Source organism: Phoca vitulina, unplaced genomic scaffold (assembly GCF_004348235.1).
Source record: "Phoca vitulina isolate PV1807 unplaced genomic scaffold, GSC_HSeal_1.0 scaffold11, whole genome shotgun sequence".
Classification (NCBI taxonomy): domain Eukaryota; kingdom Metazoa; phylum Chordata; class Mammalia; order Carnivora; family Phocidae; genus Phoca; species Phoca vitulina.
In genome coordinates, this window is record NW_022589714.1 from 31,105,138 (window position 1) to 31,126,927 (window position 21,790).

General features: G+C 42.6%; 1 protein-coding gene across 2 annotated transcripts; it reads left to right on the forward strand.

The window, feature by feature from the left end:
- Positions 1-3,905: 3,905 nt before the first annotated feature.
- On the forward strand, positions 3,906-21,536 carry GSTA4 (glutathione S-transferase alpha 4). Of its 2 annotated transcripts, none has more exons than XM_032409652.1 (7): positions 3,906-4,012; positions 4,992-5,096; positions 12,217-12,268; positions 13,865-13,997; positions 14,836-14,977; positions 16,607-16,738; positions 20,939-21,536. In XM_032409652.1, the coding sequence occupies exons 2-7, from the start codon at positions 5,010-5,012 to the stop codon at positions 21,059-21,061; spliced, it is 669 nt and encodes a 222-aa protein (XP_032265543.1). In that variant the 5' UTR covers positions 3,906-4,012; positions 4,992-5,009; the 3' UTR covers positions 21,062-21,536. The 2 variants fall into 2 exon arrangements, with proteins under 2 accessions (XP_032265543.1, XP_032265544.1); XM_032409653.1 differs by having other exon boundaries at positions 3,914-4,012; positions 4,885-5,096.
- The last annotated feature ends 254 nt before the right edge of the window (positions 21,537-21,790 follow it).

Below are 21,790 nucleotides of genomic sequence, written 5' to 3' on the forward strand. Positions count from 1 at the left end.
AGACCCACTTTAGCCTTAAAGAAGCACGTAGGCTGAGAGTGAAGGGATGAGAAAAGATATTCCAAGCAAATGGTAACAACAACAACAACAGTAACAATGACAAAAAGCAGGGGTAAGCTACACTTATAGCAGACAGAATGGACTTTGAACTACGAATGGTAAAAAGAGAAAGGAGGTCATTTTGTAGTGATAAAGGGGTCAATACATTAAGAAGATATGACAAATGTAAATATTTATGCACCCAACATCGGAGCACCTAAATATGTAAGGCAAAAGAGAGGTAAAAAGAGGAATAAACAGTAATACAGTAATAGTTGGGGACTTTAATAACGCCACTCTCAACAATGAGTAGATCATCCAGACAGAAAATCAATAAGGAAACAGTGGATATGAGCAATACTATAGACCAAAGAGACCTAATAGTCATATATGGACCGTTCTATCCAATGGCAGCAGAATACACATTCTTCTTAGGTGTACATGGCACATCTAGGATAGGCCATATGTTAGGTCACCAAACAAGTCTTAGCAAATTGAAGAAGACTGAAATCATACCAAGTATCTTCTCTGACCACAATGGCATGAAACTAGAAATCAATAACAAGGGGGAAAACTGGAAAATTCAAGAACACATGGAAATTAAACAACGCTCTCCTAAACAACTAATGGATCAAAGAAGAAATTAAAGGAGAAATAATAAAGTTTCTTGAGAAAAATGAAAATAGAAACACAGCATACTAGAACTTGTGGGATGCAGTAAAAGCAATTCTAAGAGGGGAGTTCATAGCAATTAACACCTATATTAAGAGACAAGAAAGATCCCAAAGGAACAACCTAACTCTATGCCATCAGGAACTAGAAAAAGAAGATCAAACTGAAGTTAGCAGAAGAAAGGAAATGATAAAGAGTAGGGTGGAAACAAATGAAATAAAGAACAGAAAAACAATAGAAAAGGTAAACCAAACTAGGAGTTGATTCTTTGAAAAGATGAACAAAATTGACAAACTACATTGCTATTAGAATAGGGTCTCTGACACCATTCATTTTTAGATAAGGCTGAATGTAAGCCAATTGCTTCCCTCTTCCTGGAGTGTTTACATATAAACCTTCTCTAAAACTGAGAGTTGAAGTTCGGTTATTTCAAAGCTCAGTGATTTTTGTTAAGGCAATTTTACCTGCTCCTGAGTGGGTGGGCAAAGGCTGAGGACTTCCCTGGGCACTGAAAACAAATCAAGTAGGTAGAATCTATCTACTATCTACTACCATACTATCCACTATGATTAAGACTATCCCGGATTGAGAGTGACCCCAAGGGTCTCCAAGAATAGAACAATGTGATCAAACTTAGCTCCCCAAAATTGACAAACTACTTGCTGTTAGAATACAGTCTCTGATACCAGTCATTTATAGCCAAGGCTGAAAGTAAGCCAATTGCTTCCCTCTTTCTGGAGTGTTTACATAAAAACCCTCCAAGGAATAAAATGACCTAAATGTACCTGTTATAAAATGGCACAGAACTTTATTTCTCCACAAGCCTATGTAATCATAGAGTCTTATGATACTGCTTTAGTTTCTCATTCAGGTAAACAAGACTGCTAGGGATAATATTACCCCTATTGTATTAATTAGGTTGGACTTATGAAGTTGACATTTTTGTGGGTTGGAGAAATACAGTAAAATATCAGCAATTTGATATGGTTCAACTCATTAGAAATAAGGAAATGGAGATAAATATTTGGTTCATAAACAAAACTGAATAATACTTGTCCTATCTAGTTTGCTTAAAGTGGATTTTTGCAGAAAGATGGGTTAGAAAAAATAAAGAATAATCACTTTCAGCAGGTTTGGAAAATATGACTGCCTACCCATATTAAACTGAGTATTGTCTGTGTTAAGTCAGAATTAGAAAGGTGAAATTGAACATATACTGTTAGTCTTATTTGTAAGTGACTTCTCCGATTCTTGTGGTGCCCCGCTGTTCTTGACTTGCTTCTCTTACTTTACATACTTTTCTGGATAAGCTCATCCTTTTGCTGCCAGTTGGATCCATCTCAGTCATGTTTTCTGAGTCCTCACTGGCTTATTTAACTGTCTAGTGGACATTTCCAGATGAATGGCTTGGAGGAATGAAAGAAATCAACTCATTATTTTCCCCAAACCTTGTCCTCCTCCACCCAACCAATGTTCATTCATGTAATCATTTTTCCAACACATATTCTCTGAATACCTACTCTGGGCTAAGCATTATTCTAGGAGCAGGTTATACAAAATCATATTTTTAAAAAATATGAAAATTCCTAACTTCATGGTATTTGCATTCTATTAAATCTACCAACAGATAACAAAATACGTAAATAAAATACCTGATATGTTTGATGACGATAAATGTTATGAAAAATACAGAAGGAGGGTGGAAAAGGAAATGTGTGTGTTTGGGGGGAGACTTTTTCTCTTCCTTTCCTCTGCTCCCTGTGATATGATTAGTAAATCTGTTACCTTCCACCTCCTTAATATCTTACCTTTTCATAACCATCATCTTCAAATTCATGGTGGTACTTTAATACACACGGGTATTTAATAGGTCTCTCTCTCCCCTTCCCACCGTCCCAATTCATTCTCCGCACTCCTGCCACAGGAATCTCCTGAAATTAAAATCTCTTGTTCTTTGCTGCCATTGTTCAGCGCTGCAGGTTTCTCAAGGCAGGTACTCTCAAGAGCCCCTCATGGAGGAAACAATAATCAACATCTGTAGTTTGAGCAATAGCAGAAGCTGCCTCTAATAACAAGAAATAGTTTTTCAGTCCTTTTGAAGGCATTTGGACTTTGAGATCCATGTGAATTCTGCCTTCTACTCTGTAATATAGCCTTGATGGCTTTACTTTATTTTTTAAAGTTTTAACTTATTTACCAGCCAAATTACTTTTTTAGCCCCACTAATACCTCCACCCCAATGCCCCCCTTCCTCCCCTCCAGGAAGGTGCTCTGTTTAGCCTGTGACTTAGAGTGGTTGTCTTTAAAGTGTATGAAATGAAGGGAAAGCTCAAGATGATCATGGGGTCAAGAAAGAAACGGGAAAAAAATATGTATATGATCTATATACAGAATGAGACAATTTAAGTTCTGTTTAATAATATATGGGTTCTGTTTAATAGTATGTTATAGAAGTACTTTGTCCTCTTGTAGGTACTTTGCCTGCTTTAAGAGGCTTCAAAATTAGTTATAGCTGTTGTGAATTTGCAGTGTTGCGTTGTTTGTACTTGCTATTTGTCAAGGATTTTAAAAAATATTTAAGATTTTATAGGCAAAAGAAAGGCAGACTGCCACGTGCAGCGCCTCATTTGGATGTGTCTGGAGTCTTGGAAGCTTGACTACCCTACGTTCTCCTACAAATGGACCTTGAGAGCTTGTTTGGAGGTTCTAGCAGGGGAGCGCAGCTACTCGTATACCCTTGACCGAAGAACGGTCCTCCTCTATCGGGGAAGGTCGTCCTCTTCGACCGAGCGCGCAGCTTCGGGAGGGACGCACATGGAGCGGTGAGGGAGGAAGGGGACACCCGCCTAGCCAGCCAGATCAGCCGAATCAACCCTGGCGATCAATGGGGTGACAGATGTCGCAGCCAGATCGCCCTCACATCCGAGAAACACAGCTGCGCACAAGCTATATAAACCCTAAAAAGAACTTTTCTTTTCGCATAGGTCGAGTTGCCTTAACCATACCGGATCTCTACCAGGTCTCTTTTAAATAAAGTTGTAATCTAACCAACCCTAGAATGGCCATTTCATTCGCACAAGACTAAAATTTTTGTTGAAATTGCCTTGAATTTGGGCTATTTTCATAGTATCCAGAATGCCTTGCACATGGGTGGGGCATGCTAAACATTGCCGTCTCTATTGGTGAAACTTCGCGGAGCCTCGCCCACCGGAGCGCCTTCTGGCGGCCAGCTGGCCCCGCCTCGCTGCAGACAGCTCGCCGAGCGCTTGGTACGGCTCCGGGAGCTCCGAGCGGACTCCAGGTCTGTCTCCCTCCTGCCGCCCCCACCCGCCCTCTCTCCTCGCCGCGTTTCTCCTTCCCTCCACTCCTCGGCCCCAAGCCTCTTACTCCATCGTCCGTCGCAACTCTCCCCAGCCCCCATTCAGCCCTTCTCGTCTCCCTCCCTCCGGTCCTTTTGGCGTCTCCGCCCCCATCTGGGCAGACGTGGGCTCCTTTGCTGGGGCTGGGGTCATTCTTGGCTCCGTGTGCGTATTTTTATTAACCCGCTCTGCGGAGTCTGAATCCACCGGTTTCAGTGCGAGACTAGCTCGGATCCTCCCAAAGCCCCGGTGTAGCGGGGGCTGAGCGGGGACCCGGGTAGCCCAGGAGTCTAGTCTCGGGTGGCCGAGTCCGTGGCCTGGGCGCATTCCGAAGGTGGGAGGCTCAACTCCCAGTTGGGGTGGGGGACGCGCGGGACCCAGGGGGAAGCTACCGCAGGCAGCACGACGGACGCACATTTTGCAGACAATAGTGTTGCTCGGCCCGTCCACCTCCCAGTTGCTGTGATAACCGATAATGATGCATGTGAGAGCATGAATTCTTGCAAGGGTTCCAAAGGGTGCATAATTCCCCACGGCCCTCCGCGTCTTGCCTCTCCAGGCCGAATTTGGAAAATTTAAAATTTTCAAGGTCAAAGTATATGACAGCTTCCCGATTCAGAATAAGAAGTCATAAGTAGAAACGGTGTGAAAACCAAGGTGGTTGTTTCTTTTAATATTTTAATATTTAATAATGGTGTTAGGTTTTTATTGAGTGAGGGAAAACGCAGTCATTAAAACAAACAAACAAACAAACAAACAAACAAACAAAAAACAAAACCGATTTCCTGTGCCAAAATCCTGAATATTCATTTAGGCCGTGAGCACAGAATTGAAGACACGAAATAAGACTGCTCGTCTACGAGGAGCTGCGCATTTGGTTTTTGTGTGTGTGTGTGGTTTTTTTTTTTTTTTTTTTTCCAGAAAGCCTGAAAGGCCATCATGGCAGCGAAGCCCAAACTCCACTATCCTAACGGAAGAGGCCGGATGGAATCCGTAAGATGGGTTTTAGCTGCCGCTGGAGTCGAGGTACCCTATATGCTGTTTCTTCACAGATTTGTCGTACAACTTTGAGACGTTTGAGGAAAACATCAATGGCGGAGTCCTGTTCTAGCTTTCTCCCCCCTAACACAGACAGGCTTTGTTGAGTCAGAAGATGCCTTCTTTGCCAGGGTTTTTTTCTTTATAAATGAAATGTGGTTGATGGAATTCTATTTTACTTTAGACTTTTTACTTAATCATTAGCTTCTGATCTGCCACCAGTAAGTATTAATAAGGAGAAAAGGAATGAACCTGAAATTTGCCAGGGACGACTTTTGTGAATTAACACAATCTGTAGGTAAATTTCCACTTCACTTCAATGGCTTCTAGCCCGGAGCTTTCTTGTCTGTCTAGTATAGTGTAGGCTTTGATCACAGTGTTTTTATCTTTCTTTTTGTTCTCTAAGCTTCTTATTTATGGAAATGTTGAGTTGGTACAGAGGCTGAGAAAACATGGTCATGCATTTCCCCTCACCCAGTTTCAACAGTCATTTGCTTTAAAATGCTGCTCTTGTCTCATCCATCTCCTCCATTTCTTTTGTGGGAATATTTTAAAGCAAAATCCAAGCATCATATCCTTTCATCTGTGATGAGTATTTCAGTTTTTATTTCTAAAAGATGAGGATTTTAAAACATAACCACAGTACCACAATTGCACCCGACAAAATGAACAATTCCTTATTAATATCTGAACAGACTGATTGTCTCAAACAGGTCTTTTTATAGTAAGTTTATTCCAGTCTGGATCTCAATCACGCCCACACATTGCATTTGGTTATGTTTCTTTCAGTGTTTTTAAAATCTGTAACAGTTTTCTCTGCATTTCTTTAAAAATTAACTTTATATTTGGGAATAATTTTAAATTTATAGCGAAGTTGTAAAGACAGTTCATATAAAGACCACTGAGTCTCCCCTAATGATATCATCTTACGTAATCGTGTCAAAACTAAGAAATTAACATTGGTGCACAACTAAACTGCAGGCTATTCAAATTTAATGAGTTTTGCCAATCAGGTCCTTTACTGTTGTTGGATCCAACCTTATACTTAGTCACTGTGTTTCCTTAAGTCTCTCTCAATCTGTCACAGTTCCTCAGTCTTTCTTTTATTTCATGATGTTGACAGTTTTGAAAACTGTTGATCAGAATTTTTGTAGAACTCCCTAGTTTGGGTTTGTTTGATGTTGATTGGCCTAGGGTTTGGGGTTTGGGGGAAGACCAGCACAGAGGCCAAGTGCCCTTCTCCTTGCAGCATACTAGGGGTGATATTAACATGAGTTATCCCTGGTGCTGTTAACTTTGGTCACTTGGCTAAGGTGGTGTCTGCCAGGTTTCTTCCTTGTAAAGGGATTATTTTCTTCTTTATTATTTCAAAACTAGTCATTAAGCTCAGCCCGCACTCAAAAGGATGGGAAGTAAACCACACCTGCTGGAGGGGGAGGTATCTGCATTTAGAATTCTTACATAAGAGAGATTTGGGGTTTTTTTCCTCCTCCATTTATCTATTCAAGCATTTCTTTATATCAGTATGGACGTAAGTTTATAGTATTTATTTTATGCTTTGTGTTATAATCCAATAATAATGTTTTCTTGCCCAAATTGTCCCACTTTGGCCATTGGCTCCTGCATCACACCTGTGTACATGGCTCCACACTCCCTTTTCTTTTCTTTCCCTTCAGCTCTCTCTTACTTTCTGACACTTCAAGATGCTCCAGGCTCATCTTGTATTTTCCTTGCCCTTGCCCTAGAATCTGGTATTTCTCCAAGGAATCGTGGTCCCTTTTACCACCAAATGGTTTTAGCAACCAAGAGCTGAGTGCTAAGTGTCTGCATTTGTTTTTAGTGCCATTTATTTGTAGAAGAAACTGCCCTGTAGAATTTCCCCCATTACAGATTTGGCTGCTTTACCCTCATTTTAACATATTCTTCTATTCCTATATTTCCTGTGAACTGCTAGTTGGACCGAGAGCTGTGATCAAATCCAGGCTCATTTTTTTCTATCTCTAAACTTATTATTTTTTTTTTGCCTGCCAGACTCCATCATAGGGATACTGTGAACATGTTTTTATTATACGACATCAAGGGATGCATGATGTCTGACTGTCTCCTTTTCAGCAATGCTGGGCTTGATCAGCATGTTCTGGTGATGTCGGCCTGATCCATGCATTACAAAATTTCCTCCGTTACCTTCTCAACTAGCCATTTTAGCATCTATTTATCATCACCATCGTTAGGGATTATAAAATGGTGATTTTTCTGTTTCTTTCTGTCATTGCATCTGAATTTATTAACTGTGTTTCTCTTACAAAGAGTAATTTTTAACTTAACTATTTAATTCCCTTGAAGTACAGTTCATATGGGAACGGTCAGGTAAATGCTTGATATAGTCTCTTTATCAATTTTTAGACTACTCGGTTGTTACCCTAGCAACCTCCAAAGATGGCAAATGAGGGTTGTTGGGTTTGAGGCTTTGTGTTTTGTTTGGTTGGTTTTGGTTTTGATTTCTTTGCATATCATTCTAACTCACTGTACAGTGTTTTAAAATTAGCTAAATCAGTTGATATCATTTTTATATACAAATTCTGATTTCTGACTTCTCTTGATATATTTGAAGATCTGATGATACTAGGCCCTCATTTTCAGAGGGCTGTAATTGCTAAATCTGAGTAAGGAAGGACTGCCACTATAGATGGACCTTTCTAGCTCATTACACTCCCCATCATTCCCTGTTGTCTCAGGATAGATTTTTCTAATTGTGTTAAGAGGAGAGTGAAAAAAAAAATTTTTTTTTAAGACTTTTTATTTATTTATTTGACAGAGAGAGACAGCGAGAGAGGGAACACAAGCAGGGGCAGTGGGAGAGGGAGATGCAGGCTTCCCGCCGAGTGGGGAGCCCGATGCGGAGCTCGATCCCAGGACCCCGGGATCATGACCTGAGCCGAAGGCAGACGCTTAACGACTGAGCCACCCAGGCGCCCCTTGAGTGAAAAAATTCTTGGTCCCGTGACCTGAACCTGCTTGGCTTATTCATGTCACCTGTCTTTTGTCTGTGTGCTTCTGAGTTTGCAGATCTGGCTTATTTAATAGGTTTGCAATGGGTGTCTTACTTGTGCATTTAATACAATCCTTTGTCAAATCCTTTCTTTCCAACCTTCATTCTCCCCTATTCCTCCTGCTCCCCTGTGTATGAGTCAAGATTCTTGGTGACAGCAGTAGAAAAACCAACCCTAAGTAAGTTAAACAAAAAAAGAACATGGGTCACATGACCCACCTCCCCTAGACCAGTCCCAGTAGACACACAGGTGAGGCAGACTATTGGCCCAGGGGTCCCAAGCCCACCCTTCCGACCCGTGTGGAGGGACCTAGATTAGCCTCCTTTACTTGGGGCCGGCCACATGGTTTATAGGAGCCATTCCCCAAAAGTAGTATTGGTGAGAGGGCCTCCACTTCTCTTTTCCAAAGCACATGTTTAGTTAAGCACAGAAACAGTTGTGGAGGATGGGCTGGCAGCCCACTGGGCAAGTTCATGATTCCCAATGTCACAGTGCTGGGTTGAGCCTGATATGTAAAGCACACACATGTGAGTCACTCGGTAACCAAAACCTGCTGAAAGGCGGCCTGCCTGATTCGGAGAGTCAGCATCCTCGCTCTCAGTCACTTGGTTTGGGTCCGTAGGCATTGCTGTTGCTGTCTGCCAAGTGTTGCTTCATTGCTGCTTGGGGCTTTATTTGGCTGAAGACCCCCCAGAAGCCTGGTCCGATCCCCCGTGTTAAGAGGGAGAGTAACACATGTAGAAGAAGACTCCAGTCCCACAAACTCCTAACTCAGGGTTTCTGGGCAATTCCCATAAACTTGACAGAGTGCTGAAGAGGGAGTGGTGTGGTGAGCAAGAGGGCAGGTCTCCAGCGTATCCCACTGGGAACAGTGCCCTGGTTAGGGAGCAAAGGTCGACGCACTGTGTCTGTCCTTGCAGCCTTGCACAATACCAAGCTCCCTCCAAGCTCTGCCTTGTGATTTTTTTCTTTCCTCTCCCACCTTCTCATCTGCAGTTCCCATGCCACGTGCTTCTTACTGACCACATTTTGTAAAGCTGGACACAAGAGTGTCCCTGGTGAGAGATCACACACATCTTGCATAATGTTCCCAGGAAGTCAAAAGCCAGAATCAGAACCCTTTAGAATGATTTGCTTTTAAAAATGTACATTTCTAGTCTCTCTCAACTACTGAATGTGAATCTCTGAAGAGTGGGCCTGGATTCACACACACACATACACACACATACACACACACACACCTACACCTTCCTATTTGCTCTAAATGATCATGGTTATAAAAGTTTGCGAGCCATAGTACGGAGGGAGCACCACCTGCACTACATCTGTTTGTTTGGACGAATGCCCTGAACGAATGATCTTTCTTTCTTTCTTTCTCTTTCTTTCTTTCTTTCTTTCTTTCTTTCTTTCTTTCTTTTCTTTCTTTCTTTTCTTTTCTTTTCTTTTCTTTCTTTTCTTTCTTTCTTTTTTTTCTTTCTTCTTTCTTTCTATCTTTTTTTTTTAAGATTTTATTTATTTATTTGAGAGAGAAAGGGAGAGGGAGAGGGAGAAGCAGACTCCTCGCTGAGCCAGGAGCCCGATGAAGGGCTCGATCCCAGGACCCTGGGATCATGACCTGAACCGAAGGCAGACAGTTAACCAACTGAGCTCCCCAGGTGCCCTGCCCTGAAGATTCTTGCCCTGAGGTTGCTGCTCAGCAGGCACCAGATGGAGTTCCTGCCAGACCCCTCTTGCTCCGTGAGGATCCTGGCAAGTAGCAGAAGCCGTACCTACGCCCCATTATTTTGATTCAACCCCCAAGTCAGGTAGTGGAGCCAGAAGAGGGGAGGATTGCTGATTCTGTGCTGGTCAGCTCTGCCCCTCCCTCGGACGATTTGGGGAAGCAGCACAGGGACAGACATGGGTGGGGAGTCATCTGGGGACTTGGTGAGAGGAGGTCTCCCCTTCTTGACATGAATCACGTTAGTGCATTAGAACACATTTTTTTTAATGTGCAAGAAGAGGAACATGCTTCCACTGTTTCTTCCCCCCCCCCCCCCCCCCCCTTTTTCATTTGAAAACTTTCAAACCTACAGAAAAGCTAGGATAATGGACACCTTTCAACTAAATTCACTAATTGTTAACATTTTGCTACATTTGCTTTCTCCCCTCCTCTCTCTACTTTTTTTTTTTTTGGTCAACCATTTGAAAGGAAGTTGCAGACATCAACACGTATTTTCCTCCTAAGAAAGAAAAAGTAATTGTTCTAATAACTGTAGTATCATTGTCACAACTAATAAATTGATACTAATTTTGCAATAGCAATATATGATCCATATTCAAAAGTTCCATACTGTCCCCCAAATGTCTATATACCTGTTACCTATTTAGCAGTTATAACTGTCCACCCCCCCTCCCCTGCCCCCAATATCCAGGATCTAATCAGGATTTAGGTGTTTGGTTATTTTGTCTCTTTAGTCTGTTTTCATCTAGAATAGTACCTGCTTTTTATTCCTTTTTCCCTCCAATGCCCTTCCTTGACTTAACTGAAAAGAAATGTGGAAAGGAGAAACTGACTCTTTTGCATGAACTTGGAAACCAAATTCCATAAAGAAGGATCATCAGAGGAGGGCTACCTGGCTAAAGTCAAATCTCTTTTAAATAAAGATTTGTCCTTGGACAATGGACCTCAAGTTTTCAGTTGGGAAGTGAATGGAGGTCTAGAAAAGGAGAGCCAGATAAGTGGTGAAGAGCGTAGAGTGGGAATGGCAGAGGCAAATCCCTCAAACCTGTTCTCAAACCTTGCACACCCGGAAGAAGCTTAAACACAAACAAAACAAGTTGTTTTTTAAAGATTTTATTTATTTATTTGAGAGAGAGCACGAGAAGAGGGGAGACTCAGAGGGAGAGGCAGAGGAAGAGGGAGAAGCAGACTCCCCGCTGAGCAAGGAGCCCAATGTGGGACTCGATCCCAGGACCCTGAGATCATGACCCGAGCCAAAGGCAGGCGCTTAACCGACTGAGCCACCCAGGTGCTCCGAAAACAAGTTTTCTGTAGATTTGAGAGAGTCCCGGCCATCTCTGTTGCAGAGTGCCCCACATTCTGGCTATGCCTGATTTTCACCTTGCAGTTGGATCTGGGTTACAGTGTTACTGTGCCCTTCTTATCGGTCACAGCAGGAAGCACACGACGTCTCCATGTCCCCCAGTGGGGAGCTAAGTTTGATCACTTGGTTAGATAGATGGTGAGATCTCCAGACCTTTTCACCACAAAGCTATATTTTTCCTTTGTCATAATTAACTTGTGGGCTGAGACTTCAAGGTTGTTTGAATATTCTGTGCCTTATAACTCAGTGATTTCAGCATCCATTTTGATCCTTATCAGAATCAGTTATAGGTTACAAATTGGTAATATCCTAATTTTATCATTAGTTAGCACTAATTCTTCTGTAAAAAAGAGCTTTTTCTTCTACCTTTTTGAGTATCATCACTTAAGGACACAGGGATTTTTTTTTTGTTGGTGTGTGTGATGATCCCTAAGTGACATTACTCTTCTGATGCTTGAATTGTCCCAAATTTGGCTAGGGACTCACCTCAAGTAGGGTCCTCCATGTCTTTGCCTTGGCCATATCTCATTGGTCTTTGAGCTCTTCTTTGCTTCCGAATCTACTAGCATCAACCTTTTCTCCCAGGAGCCCTGGTTTCTTTTTAAACTTTTTTCTTTTTTTAATTTTATTTATTTATTTGAGAGAGAGAGAGAATGCACGTGCTAGAGAGAGCACAAGCAGGGGGAGGGGCAGAGGGAGAAGCAGGCTTCCTGCTGAGCAGGGAGCCTGATACGGGGCTCCATCCCAGGACCCTGAGATCATGACCTGAGCCGAAGGCAGACGCTTAACCAACTGAGCCACCCAGGTGCCCCAGCCCTGGTTTCTTATAGTGGGAAACCAAGATGTGGGTGCTAAGTGTTGTTCTTTCTCTCTGCTTCTGAGACAGTTTGACTTGGTATTTTCAGTCCTGATCCCATAATGACTTATGCCTTCTTTGGCGGGGGGGGGGTATCTTTTTTTCTTTTAATTTAGTTTGATGAAGAATTCTTAGAAACAAAAGAACAGTTACAGAAGTTGCAGGATGGTGAGTATGGAAATGAAATAACTGTTGGTAATATTGATTGTTTCCCCAGGTTTTGTTTTTTAAAGATTTATTTTTATTTTTAGAGAGCGTGTGTGTGCGTGCAAGTGAGATACAGCAAAGCAGAAGGGAGGGGCAGAGGGAGAGAGAGAATCTCAAGCAGACTCCCCTCTAAGGACAGAGCCCAATGTGGGGCTTTACCTCACGACCCTGAGATCAGGATCTGAGCCAAAATCCAGAGTCGGACGCCCAACCGACTGAGCCCCCCAGGCGCCCCAAGAATGATTTTGTTTAAGAATTGGTCTTTATGTGGAAGGGCAAAGATGCTGACACTGAACATTCAGGACAGTATCCTAAAACCCAGGGGGAGAAATGACTGAAATTGCAAGGAAATCACTTTTAGTCAGTAATTTCCTGAGAGCTAAAGGGAGTGAACCGTCAGGTGAACAGCCCTTCTCCATCCCTTTCTCCTCCTCCTGCCCGACTCTGACCTCTCCCTCCCCTCTTTTGTCCTCTCCTTCATCCCTTCCCTCTTCTTCATCTTCCCCACCTCGCTCCTTCCAAATTATCTGAGGCACCCACCGGTGTCTGCTTGAAGTATGCAGACAGAGGTCCCCATTTACAGTGGGGTGAACACCAGACAGAAATGAATTCAGTGAAAGGCCCCCCTTTAACTCCTGGTCAGCCCCTCTCCCTCCATGCCCAGGCTCCGTTACCCAGCGACTCTGTAAGTAGCCTCCCTCCCAGCCATCAGCAGCGTCTCTCGGCCCAACTGAAGGCTCCCCAGAGAGGGACCAGCTGCAGTGTCAGCCTTCATGCGTGACACTGGCCTGACGTCACTAGGCTTGTGCGGAGTACTCATCTCCCCCAGACCCTCAGGTACCCCCCTATCCTTGAGTCCCTTGAGGGCTGGGCGAGCCTATATTTGCACCTCTGCATGTATAAACAACACCCCTCAATACTTCTCTTTGTTGAAGAAAGCAATGGGTTGCTTTTCGATCACTGACCTTGAACTTGGTCGTACGTGGTCTGTGGCTGTGGAAGAGCCAGTGCGTACACGAGTGTCAGTTGGTGACTTGGGTTTTATGCTCAGATTTTCTAAAGCAGTGTAATCTGTAGAACATTCTACAGTGGTGGAAACCTTCTGTTCTCAGCCCGATGTCGTAGCTGCTAGCCACGTGTGCCTACTCAGCACTTGAAATGTGTCGAGCGTGCTTAAAGAATGGAATTCTACATTTTTCAGAATTTTGATTAAATTTAGGCTTCACTAGATACATGCAGCAGCTACTGATTGCTGTGTTGGCTAAGGCAGCCCTGCAGAAATATCGTCACTGCATTCTCTCCCGCCCCTTGCCATGGTGGGTAGGTATTTCCCCCCGGGGTGAAAATGAAAAAGGAAGGTTTAGAACAGTGCTGGTTTTCAGGCTTCTTTGATGGTTCAGTCTGCTCCCCTGAATGAAGTTGAGGTTATCTGTCATCAGGGAGCATCGCAGTGTTCCCAAGGCTCTGACCACACGGTCCCTTTTCATTCGGTTGGGCATGTTTAGGGGCGCGGGGACAGGGAAGAGATCAGTTCTAACTCTGGGCCTTCATTCTCAGGAAATCACCTGCTGTTCCAACAAGTGCCAATGGTTGAAATTGACGGAATGAAGTTGGTGCAGACCCGAAGCATCCTCCACTACATAGCGGATAAGCACCACCTCTTTGGCAAGGACCTCAAGGAGAGAACCCTGTACTGTGGCCCTTTTCAAGTGTTCTCGCTTGTCACTCACTGATACCTTAGCTGATTAGCAGTCTCCACAGCACGCCCCGTCTCCTTTGTGTCTCGTATCATTAGTGTAAACAGGGAATAATCCATACAGAGTCTTGGTAAAAGGTTAGAGAATAATTGAGTTCAGATGCTGGATCTTCTCTCTGGGGCGTGATTGTTTCAGGTTTCAGCATCTTTAAATGCTTTGGTACTGCTTTTTACCTTTCTCGCAAATTTATTATCATGAAGTATGAAGAACAGGAAGCTGCTACACCAGTCAAGGTCAGGGATACTGTGCCTTGATTATAAATTCAATTATATTTTTGAACTCAAAGCCTGGTCCTTGTACCTCCTAAAATGCATGATACAGGGCGAGGTGCTGGGTTCCACAATCCCGCTGAGGGTCCTGTAAAGTATATGGATAGCACATACCTGATCATGGCATCGGAGTCAATGAAATACTGGGTGTAGAGCTTTTTAGCACCATGGCCCTCGTACACACCAAGCATTCCATAAATGATCTCCGCTATTTTTATAAATGTGAAATCCACCCACACCAAGCGTGGGTACTGGAGTAAGGGTAGAGGATTAGGGGCCCGGGAGAGGGGGACGTCATGACTCTTGTGCTTTCTGATTTGTGACGGATTTTTCTGAATTACAATTAGAATTGACTTTGCATCTTTGCTCTTGGAGACAGGTATAGATAAATGCTTCTGGGCACTTCGGTAGCCAGAGCCTTAAGAGAAAAGCACTCTGAATTCTTAGTTGTGGAAGCCGATGAGTTCGGGGAAACTGAGGAAACTTCTTTTTTTGTTTTAAGGATTGACATGTACGTGGAGGGGACGCTAGATCTGCTGGAACTGATTATCATGCATCCTTTTCTAAAACCAGATGATCAACAAAAGGAAGTGGTTAACATGGCCCAGAAGGCTATAATTAGATACTTTCCTGTGTTTGAAAAGGTAGGTGGCAGAGAGGCCCATGAGCACAGCCTAACCAGACTACAAGGGAGCTGCCCCTAATGCCCCTCTCTGCTCAGGGCAATGTAACACCGAGCGCCATTGGACTAACCTTGCTGGATTCCTGAGAGCTGATGGTAGCCGTCAGCACAAAGCCAGGATGTCTTGAAGCCCCTCAGATGCTCCTTGGGCCATGTTATTCAGAAGGCTGGAAAAAATAATGGGTTTACCACATGGGCGTGTTACTGTCCTTACATTCACCACGAGCCCACCCTGTGTGAGATACAGCAAAGCAGAAACTACCTAATTCCTTCCTTCTTTCGTCCCACAAACATTTGTGGAATGGCCGTTGTGTATCAGACATCCTACCTGATAGTTTGATGTGATGAGAAGACCATTGTTGTTTTATTTCTCTTCCCTTTGCTCTTTTTGTTTCCTGTTTTGTTATTTTCCTCATCTTAATATATCCGCCTTTCTGAGCTTCAAACTCTTTTTCTCAGCTGAGAGGAATGGTTTTAAATGTTTCAGTTAAAAAAAGAAGAGAGTGTAAAAAAAGGGAATTGGCAGATCTCCTCTGGCCATCTTTGTGGAATGAGATTTAAGAAGGAGAGGTATTTTCTGGGCTTTTCTGTCACTTGGTGTCACAGTCTCTTGCCCACAGGCACTTGGTGAATGTAAAATATGATAATGTAGAAATGTGGGTGTGATGAGGGAGAAACAGGTGCCTTAGTGAAGGGTCACTGCCGGTCCCTATGTTCCTGCGGCCCAGACTAAGTCAGGGCTCCTCCCAACACATCAGCTACAAACTGGTATCCCTTGGACACATAATGGAATGGCATCATAGACAGATTGAGTGACACGCCTAAGGTGGGGAGCCAGGATTAGACAGGCCTCTGACTACAATGCTGGATTCATTGTGCTCTCCCGCTCCGGCTTCAGTAGCTATTTGATGTTGTATGTAGAGCCCCTGTCAGACACCACACACACACACACACACACACACACACACACACACACACGCTTGTGGGCATCCAAGAGTTCGCTGCAAAGGAGCCCCCCCCCCCCCACCACTGTTCCTTGCCTCTTCCCCATCATCATCTATCCCTATGAATCTCTGAACCTACATGCTCTCAAAATGGGGTTCAAGATGAGCCCTGATGCTTTTAGTTTTCTCTGTCTTGGAAGATATGAAAGGAAGCCTACTTTTTTAATAGTCATGTCTAGTTAATGACTACAAGTCCTGATGTTTGTAGAAACAGCTGGCAAATGAGATGAGATTCCTTGAAGGGGACCTGTTGCTTACTTACATCACATCCCCCAGCCTCCTGAATTTGTTGCCCCTAACTCATTTCTATAGATACATTTATGGAATGGGGGTGTCCTTTTAAAGCACTGGATGCTAAATCCAGAATTAATATTTTCTTCCCCTTTTCAGTGTTTCATTCTGATATAAAGCAGACATTTTACGGTAGTTCCATTTCTACACCCTTTCTGCGTTCTCTCTCTGATACAGGGAACCTCCTCTTACTTGGTATTATTTTTAAAATACTCAGATACTGCACTGATTCAACAGTTTCATCAGTCTCTCCATATAAATTATTGTAAGCAATGCAAAACATTTGTATCCTGTAGGTTTTAAGGGATCATGGGCAAAGGTTTCTCGTTGGTAACCAGCTGAGCCTTGCGGACGTGATTCTACTCCAAACCATTTTGGCTCTAGAAGAGAAAATCCCCAATATCCTGTCTGCATTTCCTCATCTCCAGGTAAATAAAACCACATTTTAGAACATTGGCCCAAAACTCATACACCTTCCTTCAGTGTCTGTTGATTGGTTGGCTGGGGGGGTGTGTATGTACATTTTTAGATTCTAGTTCATGGAATGAAGGTACAGACTTGAAATGGTTTTTCTGAGGGGCGCCAGGGTGGCTCAGTCAGTTAAGTGTCTGCCTTTGGCTCAGGTCATGATCCCAGGGTCCTGGGATTGAGCCTCACATCAGGCTCCCTGCTCAGCAGGAAGCCTGCTTCCCCCTCTGCCCTGCCCCCTGCTTGTGTTCCCTCTCTCGCTTTGTCTCTTTCTTGTCAAATAAATAAAATCTTTTTAAAAAAATGGTTTTTCTGGTCCCCAAATCTTTAGAGCTGAAAGATCATGTACCTGTGCAAGGAGTTTTAGCTTAGTTTTGTTCTGTAACTATGCTCTTGAAACAAACTCCATACAGTTTGCCAGTAAGGACTAGCAAGTCCCAGTCTTAGAAATAACGTGCTCTCAAATTGGAAACATCCCAGCCTGAGTTCTGAGAGCTAATAAGTGGCACCCAAAGAGTTCCCACCATTCCCTTTCCCAGAAATTCCAAGGAGAGACTTGCGTGTGGCCACTTATTCCTCAGTATTATTCTGCCAAAATTGATCATAGAACTTCAAAGCAGAAAAGGGCTTTATTTTTTTTAATTTTTTTAGAGATTTTATTTATTTGTCAGAGAGAGAGAGATAGTGAGCATGCACACACACAAGCAGGGGGAGTGGCAGGCAGAGGGGGAAGCAGACTCCCTGCTGAGCAGGGAGCCTGATTCGGGACTCCATCCCAGGACCCTGGGATCATGACTTGAGCCAAAGGCAGACGCTTAACTGACTGGCCAGGTGTCCCAGAAAGGGGCTTTAAACAACCAATCTCATCCAGCTCCTTTAGTATAGATATGAGGAAATAGAGCTGAGGGTAAAGAAGTCAGCAGCTGAGATGGCCTAGTTAGTGGGGGCCTCAGTTCTGTCTAGAACCATAGCCTTTCTCCCAGGCCAGTGGGCTTTCTTCTATATGGGGGATTGGCAAACTACAGCCTCCAGGGTCAGATCGGGCCCGCCACCTGTTTGTGTACAGCTCTTGAGCTAAGAATGGTTTTTACATTTTTAAGTGTTTGAAAAAAATACCAAAAGAATAATATTTCATGACACATGAAGTTCTATGAAGTTTGAATTTCACAAAGCCACGCTCATTCATGTGTGCATTGTCTACGGCTGCTTCTGTGCTGCCACAGCTGAATTGAGTAGTTCTGATAGAGACCATACGACTTGCAAAACCTAAAATATTTACTCACTGGTCCTTTATAGGAAAAGGTTGCCAATCCCCTATATAGCTCAAATGACTAAGTTGTCAAAGCGAAATATATCAGATCTCCAATGTCTCCAAGTATGTATGCTTTTTTTAGAAAAAAATAATTTTTCCAAGTCTAGCAAATACATTTTGATACACTAATGAGGACAACCACCACTATTTAAATACATGCCTCCAGAAATAAGAATCGACGTCTTCCACAAGGCAATAGCCATCATTATGTTGTTTAGCTATCTGTTCATTTCCTCTTGCAGACAAAGCACACGTTCTTTAATTTGACTTTAATACCAGTAGGTCCCTGAAATAGCCCAGGGACCTGTTGGTGTTTTCTATCCATGATGCTAACAACTTGTTTTTATACCCCAGACATAGGGGTGCCTGGGTGGCTCAGTTGGTTAAACGTCTGCCTTCGGCTCAGGTTGTGATCTCAGAGTCCTGGGATCGAGCCCCTTGTCGGGCTTCCTGCTCAGTGGAGAGCCTACTTCTCCCTCTCCCTCTGCAGCTCCCCCTGCTTGTGCCCTCTCTCTCTCTCTGTCAAATAAATAAATTAAAAAAAAAAAAAAGCTTATACCCCAGGCACATCTGTGTAAATATATATATATATATTTTTTTTTTTAACATGGGTGCAGTTTTTTTTTCCTATTGAAGTATAGTTGACACACAACACCATACCAGTTTCTTTCTTTTTTCTTTTTTTTTTTTTTAAGATTTTATTTATTTATTTGACAGAGAGACACAGCGAGAGAGGGAACACAAGCAGGGGGAGTGGGAGAGGGAGAAGCAGACTCCCTGCTGAGCAGGGAGCCCGATGCGGGGCTCGATCCCAGGACCCTGGGATCATGACCTGAGCCGAAGGCAGACGCTTGACGACTGAGCCACCCAGGCGCCCCCACCATGCCAGTTTCAACACAGTGACCCAACAGCTCCATACATCACGCTATGCCCACAAGTACAGCTACTACTTGTCACCATTCAACACTGTTCCAATGTAATTGACTATATTCCCTATGCTGTACCTTTCATTCCTGTGAGTTATTCATTCCACAACTGAAGCCTATACCTCCCACTCCACCCTTTTTGCCCATCCCCCCCACCCTCCTCCCCTCTGCAACCATCAGTTCTCTGTATTTATGTGTCTGTCTGTTTCTGTTTGCTTTTTAGATTCCATATATAAGTAAAATCATATACTTGTCTTTCTCTGACTTATTTCACTGAGTGTAATACCCTCTAGGTGCATCCACGTTGTCACAAGTGGCAAAATTTCATTCTTTTTTATGGCTGAGTCATGTTCCATTATATATATACCACATCTTCCTTATCCATTCATCTGTGGTTGGACGCCTAGGTTGCTTCCATAATTTGGCTATTGTAAATTAGACTACAGTAAACATAGAGGTGCATATGTCTTTTCAAATTAGTGTTTTCATTTTTGGGGGGTAAATACCCAGTGGTGGAATTACTGGATTGTATGGTATTTCTATTTTTAATTTTTTGAGGAACTTCCATACTGTTTTCCATAGTGGCTGCACCTAAGTACAATTTTAATTAAAGGACTTCAGAATCTTTTTTTTTTTTAAGATTTTATTTATTTATTTGAGAGAGAGAATGAGAGAGAGAAAGAAAGAGAGAGCACGAGAGAGGGGAGAGTCAGAGGGAGAAGCAGACTCCCCGCTGAGCAGGGAGCCCGATGTGGGACTCGATCCCGGGACTCCAGGATCATGACCTGAACTGAAGGCAGTTGCTTAACCAACTGAGCCTTCAGGCGTCCCAGGACTTCAGAATCTAACACCAGATCTGAGTTGAATTAAAGGGTCATTCCTACACTGATTAAAGAGTATAAAAAACAAGTCAGAAGTCACAAAAGTTTTATTATACATCACCTCAGGTAAATCTTGAAATAATAAATCCAATAGAAATAGCTTCTAAATATTGGTATAGTATTTGAAATTAGATGATACAAAGAGTTTGAATAAGTGATAAAAAGAGAAACTTGTCATTTACATAGCTTTGACATAACTATTAGTTTTTGTCAGTATTAGTGATACATGTATGTATGTTTGTATATCTTTGTGTGCATGCTTAAGTCTGGTCTTTGTACATTATAGACATTTAATAGTAGCTTTTTTAATAAATGACCTATTTGAAAAATTTTATTAGAATAACTATATTTGATAGATATACACTTCTTCATATGGTTGAAATTTTTTACTAGCTCAAATAGACTTTTCTTCTCAATTACTGAGAAATTTGTAAGATTTGACTCTGTGAATGGAAAATATGATTTCCATAAATATGGTTTACATAAATATCTGGTATCTGGTGTCTGAGCCCTAGGCCATTAAAAAATATAACTGGCCATCTCCCACACATAGCCAGAAAGAGGATTCATTTGCTAATAGGAGTAAAAAAGTCCAAGGAAGCTGAATTTTAAAAAGGAAATTGTACCATATGATGACCTTTTAAAGTACTTTTATTTAAATGGCTCATGCATTTTCTCTGAATAGATAAGTATATTTAAGGTACTGATCTTTCCTTCCTTTTTTCTCTTAAGCAAGCATCATAATCCTAATCTAAGCATTTTTTTTATTTTTCTATCTCTGAAAAAAATTCACATGTTGGTCTGAACCGTGAGGTTTGCATGCATAAAACCTGGTCTAGATCCCAGCCATTGTGGACAGAGATCATAAACAGTCACACCAAGAGATCAGACCCCAAGCAGATGCTGGATGACATTTCTGGTTGGGTTCCTGTAACAAATACTTCTTGAACAAATTTTCATGGGCCATTTTACACAACCGTATTTTCGTAGTTACCATTACCTTTGCTGTTAACCTCAGACTGTTGTGTTTTCCTTTTGCAGGAGTTCACAGTGAAAATAAGTAATATCCCAACAATTAAGAAATTCCTGGAACCTGGCAGCAAGAAGAAGCCTCCTCCGGATGACATCTACGTGAGAACCGTCTACAACATCTTTATGCCATAAAGCATCACATCCATGTGTGAGTGAGAGTTAGCCTCTAGAGCTTGCTGTGTCCACAGTCCATCTTAATTGATGCCCTGATCCCAGCTCTGTCATGGTGCTATGTAGAACTGTTCCTTAGGTGGGTCTTTCATGCCAAGATCTTTTCTAGAAACATTCATTGACCTTTTGGTTTGTCCGGTGAATAATTGTTAATGCAACTTTTTCCTGAAAGCCCTTTCAGAGAGACTGGCATTTCAGTTAGATCTGATGTGGTGACTCATTTCCTGACAACCAGGCTGGGCAGGACCTTGTGTTCTCCCTTGAGCTTCTTCCCCCCCTCTCCTTATCCCTTTCTAAAAGCCCTCTGGTCTCTTCCTAATTTTTGGTGTTTAATAACAACAGAATATCTAGTGAATAATTCCTCTCAGCTATAATAAATCTGTGGTGGTAATGAAGGCAGTCAATATTAGCCAAAATAAAGAATTTACAAATCATTGCCCTGTTGCCAGAATTTTTTTGGATTACATTTCTTGGTATCTATAACATATTCCCATGGTTCAGAAATCAAAAGAGCGTAAGAGGGTGTAGAGTTGGAAGTGGTCTTTTCGGCCTTGGCCCCCAGCTACTCGGTTTCCACAGGCAAACGTAGTTATCATTTGTATATCCCTCCAGTTGTATTTGATGCATGTATAAGAAAATTATATATATATATAATAAAAAAAGTAATATATATATTACTTTTATCTTCTT

Coding starts and splice junctions, on each gene's coding strand:
- GSTA4 (XM_032409652.1), top strand. CDS start 5,010: ATGGCAGCGAAGCCCAAACTCCACTATCCTAACGGAAGAGGCCGGATG. Junction 12,269..13,864: donor GTTACAGAAGTTGCAGGATG/GTGAGTATGGAA, acceptor CTTCATTCTCAG/GAAATCACCTGCTGTTCCAA. Junction 14,978..16,606: donor ACTTTCCTGTGTTTGAAAAG/GTAGGTGGCAGA, acceptor TGTATCCTGTAG/GTTTTAAGGGATCATGGGCA.